Raw genomic sequence first — 8,323 nt, 5'->3', positions numbered from 1 at the left:
TTCTGATGTTAACAGGAAGTGACGTCACGTGTCTTCTTCCTGAGTTATTTGGGGTTATTTTGTATTCCACGCTACACAAACCCACGAAGAAGAGATTAGACCACAGAAACGGTGGCGAATCGCTTCAGAAACAATAAATATTGGGTTAAAGTTGCGGGAAAGTTGCGGTGTTCGCTTGATTTTGCGGTAATAGTGGCGATCGCAACATTGCCAAATCCTGGAGGGTCTGATTAACGCAGTTTAACAAACAGAAAACAGGTGATTTCTAAAAAGCTGTAAGCTTTTTCTCAGCCACACTCTGCTATAAACTGCTTTAGTCTAAATCTAAAAAAAGCTTTTAAGGACGCCTTTTAAACTACAATATTGCTCAAGACCACTTTAAAATATTACAACAGACCTCCCAGCACAGTGAAGCGTTTTTATTTACCCTTCATCTTCATAAAAGTACTTCGCACATCCCCAGGAGACGATGACAACAAGCGGCAAACCTGCGTAATAAACGAAACATTTCGGTTTAAGTCGACGGACGGGAAGGAGCTGTTGGCGTGGCGTTTGCGTCGCAGGCGAGGCTGTACCCCAGCTCAGGAGGATGTACCAGGCGAGGTGTTTCTTCAGGGAGAAGAAGGAGCGGCTCACCAGTGTGAACAGGAAGTGGCCCTCCACCAGCAGCCAGCTGTAGTTGGCCAGGATGGAGTAGTTGGAGAACATCAGCACGATTTTACACGCCACCTGTTGACGAGAGGAAAAAAAAGCACGTGAGTTCGGGCTTCCAACGGGTGGCCAGGTGGGCGGTATTATCTTTTTTATTATTGTTTAATATAGGCTATTTAAAAAAAACAGCAATAGGGAGGTAAGGGAATCACCTTCTGACCTTTTAATTATTAAAATTGTAAACAAAAAATTTATATATGTAGAAATAGCTCCAGTGCAAATAATGAAAATATAATTTTTTTGCCATAAGCTACCTTTTAAATCAAAGTTTTCCAAACAATCCATTTGAACTTGCTTTGAAATGAACTGTAGCGTTGGGAAATCCCTTCGTATAATGCTTGGGGTCATTGTGAAGCTCGGGGATTCCCCTCTTTAAATTTGCCACCGGAAATCCAGATGACGTCACTCCAGATCAATAAAAATCCAGTTTTTATTGGTAAAAAACTGGATTACTGATAAAACTGGCGCGCTTGTAAACAAACAACAAAAGTAGCTCGTTGCCAGGTGATAAATCGCCAAATTTCAACAAAATGTGTAATTTTGAAGCTTTTAAGATAGAAAATTTGAAGAAAAAAAAAACCAAACTAATTCTGCCATCATGGGTCACATGCACACATTTTATATATACATATATAATTAATTATGTGTGTGTGTATTTATTTTTAACTACTAACTGCTGAAAATGAAAGTTTGATGTCCTACTTATCCCTAATAGCCAGGGAAAATTAGGGGGGCCCACTGGGGGGCCCAGCAAATTTTTAGAGGTGGGCATTGCCTCCCCTTGTAACCCCCCTGTTGACACCCATGGTTTCAACCTAAGAAATGAATTAGTCTTGATTCTTGTCTGAATTCATTAAAAATTAACCAAAAGCACATATTTGTGGACAAACAAGCTTCTTGCTAAGCTGTGTTTGGCAAACTAAGCTAAGCCAAACATAGTTTAGCTTGTTAGCATGGCTTAGTGGCTGCCCAGTTGCCAAAGTTGTGTTTGGCAAGATAGGCTAATTTGAACATAGCATAGCTTATTAGCATGCCTTAGCAGATGCCAAGCTAACAATTAGGCTATGTTTGGCAACCTAAACTAAACATAGTTTAGCTAGTTAGCATGGCTTAGCAGATGCCAAGCTATTGAGCATACTTTAGCTTGTTAGCATGAAATATCATATGCCAAGCTAACAAATTAGGCTATGTTTGGCAACCTAAACTAAGCTAAACATAGTTTAGATAGTTAGCATGGCTTAGCACATGCCAAGTTTACAAACTAAACTGTTTTGAAAGCTAAACAAGGCCAAACATAGTTTAGCTTGTTAGCATGGCTTAGCGGATGCCCAGTTGCCAAAGCTGTGTTTGGCAAGATAGGCTAATTTGAACATAGCATAGCTTGTTGGCATGTCTTAGCGGATGCCAAGCTAACAATTAGGCTATGTTTGGCAACCTAAGCTAAATATAGTTTAGCTAGTTAGCATGGCTTAGCAGATGCGAAGCTAACGAGCATACTTTAGTTTGTTAGCATGAATTATCATATGCCAAGCTAACAAATTAGGCTATGTTTGGCAACCTAAACTAAGCTAAACATATTTTAGATAGTTAGCATGGCTTAGCACATGCCAAGCTTACAAACTAAACTGTTTTGAAAGCTAAACAAGGCTAAACACAGTTTAGCTTGTTAGCATGGCTAAGCTAATAAGCTAAGCTAGAACAAAAAGCACCTCCTTGTGGACAAACGAGATTAAACAGGCTTCTTGGTAGTGTTAAAGAAAGACAGAAGGTCTTAATAAATACTTTTTAAATGTTATTTCTTAAGTTATGTGCCAAGAAGCACAACCAGTCTTGTTTAATGGTCATAAATGTTCAAATTCAGCCATTTTTTTCTTTGATATTGTCACTTCTTTAGGGAAAACACGGGGTTATGAGAGTTCATCCGTACCGGGTAGTAGTCACAGTGATACAGCTCTTCATTCGTGAATAGCAGGCTGTCTCTGATGAAGATGAAGGTGGCTCTCAGGATGAAGGAGACAAACAGCTGAATGTGAATGTAGTTCCTGGTACAGTGGAGCTTCCTGAAGAGAACATTAACCCAGCTTTTAAAAAAAAAACAAGTGGGCAAACAGCAAGTCGAATGTGAGTGTTGGACGCAGGGACAGAAACGGAAGAAAAAGGAACGTTTCTCACCTGAACACGCAGAAAATGGCGATGGCGAAGGTGAGAGAGATGAGCGAGAGGGCGTACCCAGCCGTGTACATGGTCTTCACGTAGGAGAAATACAAATGGGAGTCTGTGGGCTGAGCATCGGAAAGTTCAGAAATGTTCTGAAGCTCGGATCTGTCAGGCTTCAAGTTCTGAACATTAGGCGGTTCCTTTCGTGTACTCAAAGACAAAAACAAAAGAAAAATCAGATTTGGGCGTAATCTGATCCACATGCAGGCCGGCGGTCCGGAACAGGCCGTAAGTGATAGCGTTATCAGGCAGTTGCTGGAGCGCTCTGCAGTCAGTCGAAAAACGGGGAGCATATAAAGGCTGACGTGACCAAAATTCAGCCGGGGGGCTTGTGTCACTGCTACAGGAACAAAATGGCGCAGTTTTTGTCACGAGAACAAGAGCCAATTTTTGGACTTTTCACATAATATAACGGATAGATCAGCTAAATAAGAGAGTTTTAAGTGAACAATAAAAGTTTAAAATCCTAACCAGCTAACCCGGCCTTCCTTTCGGCAAGTTGGTCAGGTAGGGAACAAAATCTTTTGTCCGTGCGAAGATTATGTGTTTAGTCTGATGGCGTGGATTTAATTTCCTGTCGTTAAAAACTTTGCATTCTCCACAAACTACGTTCTGACGTCAGTAAAAAAAAAAAAAATGGAAGTCCGTATTTTGTCTCAGTCTTTGTTTCGTGACGATAACGATAACTTTCGACTCTGACGTTAGCGCGCACAGACGTTGACGACGTTGGGACATCCGCTCGCCTTCAAAATAAAAGCACCGCCAAACTGCTTTGTGATTAATATTTGATTTTTTTTTTTTTTTCCAAGCAAGCCAAATGGGGACAGAACTAAAACCCGCGGAAGACAAACACCGACCTCCCCGAGGAAGTGGAAGGACTCGTTGAAGGTGTAGCCGCACGCGTCCTCGTGCGGGACGAGGAGGTCCGTCCATCCGTCCGCGGTGCAATTTCGATGCACTTTACCTGCGAAGCACAGATAAAAATCACTGCTCTCCTTCTTATTTTGGTTCAAAAGTGTTCGTGTCTCACCTGCCGAGCCGAAAAAGTCCGGACACGGCTGGGACACGGTCTCCCCGAGCGAAGCGGGCGGCCAGCAGTTCAGGTCGTCCCACATTCCCCTGCAGCGGGCGCTGACGTTGTTTTCTTGGCAGGTGGAGCAAAAATTGAGTTATTTTTATTTATTTTTTTATTTACGTTTGCTGGGATTCAATGGAAAAGTCACAAATGCTGATGTAAAAACAGTAACTGGCTCGTTTTTTGATGTAAATGCAGGTTAAAGCAACCCAAACAGCTGAAGTGGAAACTTCAGGGTGTAATTCACAAAGTGGCCACTAGATGTCAGTAAAGCACGTGACATTTCTGGGCCCCTCCTTCAAAGGTTTCACTCACTTTATTAGACAAATAAACAGCAAACCTGAGCTGCCAATTCACCGAATCACAATTCTGAAATAAATAACTTACCTGCTGCTTTAAGTGAATTAAACACCTGCAGGTCTTTGATGCACTTTTCTTCCTCTTTTATAAGACTAACATGAGGATGACAACCCAATGACGATTTTGCCTGCGAGATTTAAAAAAAATATATATTAAATAAAAAAATCTCTATTTGGTTTTATTAATTGAGTTCAAGCTTCTTCTTCTTCTTCTTTTTTTTTTTCCTCACCTGGGGTAAGAGCAGCACCCCGATGAGTCCGACCTTCTCCATCGTGTCTCCTCTTCTCCTCTGGTCGGGCTGAAAAGCAAGCATCCTGCCATGCCAGCTGATATATGAGCCCCGAAACTCAAACAGGAGCTCGGAATGTCCAGTAGTTCTCCGAAGTTCTCCGAAGTAGATCGTGAGCCGCTTACATCAACGTTGCTTCACTTGACCTTCAAAGTAAAATCCCGACGCTTTACTTTGGCTTGACGTAGCGTCTAAATGAGCGTTTTTAGTTATCTAGCTTATCTAAGTTGGCGTTTTAGTTCAGCTATTTCGTTGACTTCTTAAAAAGAGCGAGGAACCCGTGCGCGCGCGCGCCCGGCGGCTTTTATTTCGAAGAAGGAGCGACCGATTTCCGGTCTGAGCTCGGCGAAGTCGACGGGCGCGCACGCAGCTCGCTCGTCCCCGCCCCCTTTTTTCCAGGGGTCGCCACGGCAACGGCCGCGGCGCTGCTCATTAAGCGACCAACGGACGAGGCGCTCGGCAGCAAACGTCTCTCCCTCCCGGGACCGGAAAAAATGGCGAAAAAAAATGGCCGCCGCGGTTAGTTTAATTTAAGTAAGTGGAGTTACGTTTTAACACGTTTTTTACGTTTTGTTGACGTTGACAAACACCAACTAACAACGCTTTGTGAGTTTAAATGAGCTACAAACAGCTCGTTGGCCTCCCAGTGAGTTCGTGTTGACGCCATAAGCAGCTGTTAGTATTATTAGTAAATTTAACTGTAAATCAAACAATTATTTACACGAATTAATGAATTAATTTAAAATAAGCCGGCCTCTTTGTGTGTTTAAAGGTTTAGTTGCAGTTTTTTCCTCCCCTATCTGGTGATTTTGTCTCCGGAGGAGCCAGAGTTGACCGGGATGGAAGTGGCCCCGTCTGGCCCCCGGATCTCCTCGGAGCCCCCCAGGAGGAGGGGGACCCCTCTGCCCCTGAGCCAGCTGGTGGAGGAGAGCCGGAGCCGGAGCCGAGCCAGCGTCCCCAATCCTCTGCTGGACTCAAGTACACGTCGGCCATTATCGCCTAAATAAACCCCGCCCCCTTACGCCTCAGTGACCCCTGCTGCTGATCGAACACTGATTCACACACGCCGTTCCGTCTTTTCAGAAATCTACGCCCGGGCGACAAGGACCGGCCGCGTGGAAGCGGAGCCCTCAGAGCTTCACTTCAGCGGGTTCGAGCTCGGGAGGAGCTACACGAAGGTCCTGGTGAGGACGACGTTTCCGAGTCCGGGCTCGCTCCGTCTCGTTAATCAGACCCTCCAGGATTTTGCGATGTTGCAACTTTTCCCAAAACACCGCAACTTTCCCCCAACTTTAACCCAATATTTATTGTTTCTAAAGTGATTCGCCACCGTTTCTGCGGTCTAGTCTCTTCTTTGTGGGTTCGTGTAGCGTGGAATACAAAATAAGCCCAAATAACTCAGGAAGAAGACACGTGACGTCACTTCCTGTTAACATCAGAAAGCCGGGAGCGTGCAGGAGCAGCGACCGAAGCCAAAATGTGCGCTAATGCTTCACATTTGCCCACAAAGATTTCAGCAAACCAGTTTCCTCCCCAGCTGCAGCTGTTTTGCACGTCCTGCAGTGTAATCATGGAACATAAACGCATCGACAAACACTTTGTGTCTGCAAAACATGTGAGGAGAGCTGCAGACCAGGGACAATCCAGAAATGCTCATGAATGTCAGTTTAGAAGCTATCAAAGTTCTCAAATAAAGCACCTTTTGAGAATGTCAATGTTTGTTGGGGATTATCTTACAAAACTAGGAAGGATTTTTGGTTTAGATATTAAAAGTTATGGTTGTTTATTGATTTTAGTAAAAAAAAATAGCAACTTTTAGGAAAATGCTTGACGAAATCAGGCATTTTAGCCACAACAATCACAAAAAATGCCCGCGAAATCCTGGAGGGATTGGTTCTTTAAACTCCATTGTAAAAAAAAAGAAAACTCCAAACAAATAGGAAGAGGAGCTTTTTGAACAAGTATTCTTATTATTATTAGTGATGTTGTAATTTACACAGGAAGTAGATCTTTTGACGCGGGGTTCAGTGGGAAAAAGGTAAATATCTTACGGTCTGCAGTCACTGCTTTGTTTACGTCATAATTAAACAAACGACAGCTGGGAGATTAATCTGAATGGTCAACAGGTTTCGGACGGGTCTTGTGATCCCGATCTGTCTCTCGTCTTCGAAACGTTCGCGGAGGAAACCAGGAAAACGCACAAAAAGGTCAAAAAGGCGCTCAAATTTTAGATGATAACGATATAAATTTTAAAAACAGTGGTAAAAATCTGCCTGTCCTCCGGTAGATTAAATCCTGAAAGTCTTCAGGCGAGGGAGTCGATGGGTAACGGAATAATGTGCGTGGCCCAGAATAAACTGTCATTTTTTTTCTTTTTTAAATCAATCGCTTGGGTTTTCTCGCCGTTTTTTCGCCGACCACTGAGAAACCACCTTGGACAAAGCGGGGACAGACGGCGTCTTCAGGCGAGCGAGTTCTCCCGACGCCCGTCGGCGTCCCGTGGCGCCGATCAACCGGAAACATCCGAAAATCGCACTTTTTCCCGTCATCTGCCGTGTTAAAAAACGACCCAGGAGCTGCGCGAATCAACAAAAATCTTCTTTTTTTTTTTTTATATATTTAGTCTGGAAAATGTCCCTTTGTGGCTTCGGTTTTGTTTTTTTTAATGGCTGGGACTGTTGGGGACGGGCCGGAGACGCAGAATTTTGCGTCAGATCAGATCAAAAACAAAAATTCGACGGGGGGAAAAAAAAAAAAAAGGCAGCCGAGACGAGTTCCAGGTGGACCGCCGCGACTCGACGGCAAAAAACAACCTTTCCCCTCCAAATAGCCCCCCAAACCGGGGTTTCGGAAATCCTCTCGGCACGTGACGTTTAACAGAAGGGGGCGGAGCTAGTAAATCCATCTGCTTAGTTAAGAGAGATCCGCCTTTGAGGTCCCAGTTTCTTCACTGTTCTATAATCTCCGACCAAATATTTTCCGTCTTCTGCGTGTAGAATAAATAAAACTGTGGATTTTTTATATTTTTAAAACATCTCGATGGTTGTAAACACTCATATCTGTCGTCTGATTCCAATAACGGGCGAATTCGTTGAATGGGAGCTGATTTTCTACCGTCGACGCGACGAAGTAGCGATCCGGACGTAAACGTTGGTCTGGAGATAAGTGTCTGAAGTGACCCTCTCTTCTCTCCGAGCAGAAACTAATCAACGTCTCATCCGAAGTCATGAATATGCACATCGTCCCGACCCAAACGAGACACTTCCAGACGGCTCACGCCGAGCAGGTACGCCGCTCCAACCTCTTCCCTCCTCCTCGTTAAAGGTTTCGAAACTCACGTCTCTCCCCCCCCCGTTCAGGGTCGTCTCATCCCGGGCCTCGGCCGCGCCCTGAGGGTCACGTTCCGCGCCGACGAGTGGCGCTACTTCTACGACTGCGTCCGCGTCCACTGCGAGGTAAAAGTCCGCGCAGAGGCTTTTATTTAAAACAAGTGCCTTGAATGTGTATATGACATGTATTTGTAAATCCATGGGGATCAGCCTCATCTGAAGCAACAGAGGACTCAGGGCACAACCATGATGACTCACTGAAATGACATGAATTAGTTTATATGAATGTTGATTCAAAACACAAGATTTTAGCAGAGATTTCACCTTTTTATCAAATACCAG

At 44.1% G+C, this 8,323-nt stretch overlaps 2 protein-coding genes across 7 annotated transcripts in view; one reads left to right on the top strand and one right to left on the bottom strand.

Moving 5' to 3' along the window:
- LOC108249841 (secretin receptor) overlaps positions 1 to 4,920 on the bottom strand; it is an 8,124-nt gene extending 3,204 nt beyond the window's left edge. The window contains exons 1-8 of one of the 2 annotated variants that reach the window (XM_037977205.1): positions 4,593 to 4,920; positions 4,391 to 4,490; positions 3,959 to 4,072; positions 3,786 to 3,892; positions 2,884 to 2,993; positions 2,639 to 2,771; positions 576 to 729; positions 428 to 488 (exon numbers count right to left, since the gene is read on the bottom strand). In XM_037977205.1, the coding sequence (XP_037833133.1) occupies positions 428 to 488; positions 576 to 729; positions 2,639 to 2,771; positions 2,884 to 2,993; positions 3,786 to 3,892; positions 3,959 to 4,072; positions 4,391 to 4,490; positions 4,593 to 4,676 (863 nt within the window). In that variant the 5' untranslated portion in view covers positions 4,677 to 4,920. The remainder of the gene's footprint in view (positions 1 to 427; positions 489 to 575; positions 730 to 2,638; positions 2,772 to 2,883; positions 2,994 to 3,785; positions 3,893 to 3,958; positions 4,073 to 4,390; positions 4,491 to 4,592) is intronic. The other variant, XM_017439470.3, reaches the window with a different exon arrangement.
- The window catches only part of cfap221 (cilia and flagella associated protein 221), a 37,051-nt gene continuing 32,686 nt past the window's right edge, over positions 3,959 to 8,323 (top strand). For 2 of the 5 annotated variants that reach the window (XM_025002339.2, XM_025002334.2), the window contains exons 1-5: positions 5,123 to 5,327; positions 5,425 to 5,630; positions 5,736 to 5,836; positions 7,852 to 7,938; positions 8,012 to 8,107. In XM_025002339.2, the coding sequence (XP_024858107.1) occupies positions 5,492 to 5,630; positions 5,736 to 5,836; positions 7,852 to 7,938; positions 8,012 to 8,107 (423 nt within the window). In that variant the 5' untranslated portion in view covers positions 5,123 to 5,327; positions 5,425 to 5,491. Of the gene's footprint in view, positions 4,081 to 5,089; positions 5,328 to 5,424; positions 5,631 to 5,735; positions 5,837 to 7,851; positions 7,939 to 8,011; positions 8,108 to 8,323 lie in introns of those variants that run through there. The other 3 variants (XM_025002337.2, XM_025002335.2, XM_025002338.2) reach the window with 3 other exon arrangements.

This window comes from Kryptolebias marmoratus, linkage group LG8, assembly GCF_001649575.2.
Source record: "Kryptolebias marmoratus isolate JLee-2015 linkage group LG8, ASM164957v2, whole genome shotgun sequence".
Taxonomy (NCBI): Eukaryota; Metazoa; Chordata; class Actinopteri; order Cyprinodontiformes; family Rivulidae; genus Kryptolebias; species Kryptolebias marmoratus.
This window is presented reverse-complemented; position numbering and strand designations above follow the sequence as displayed.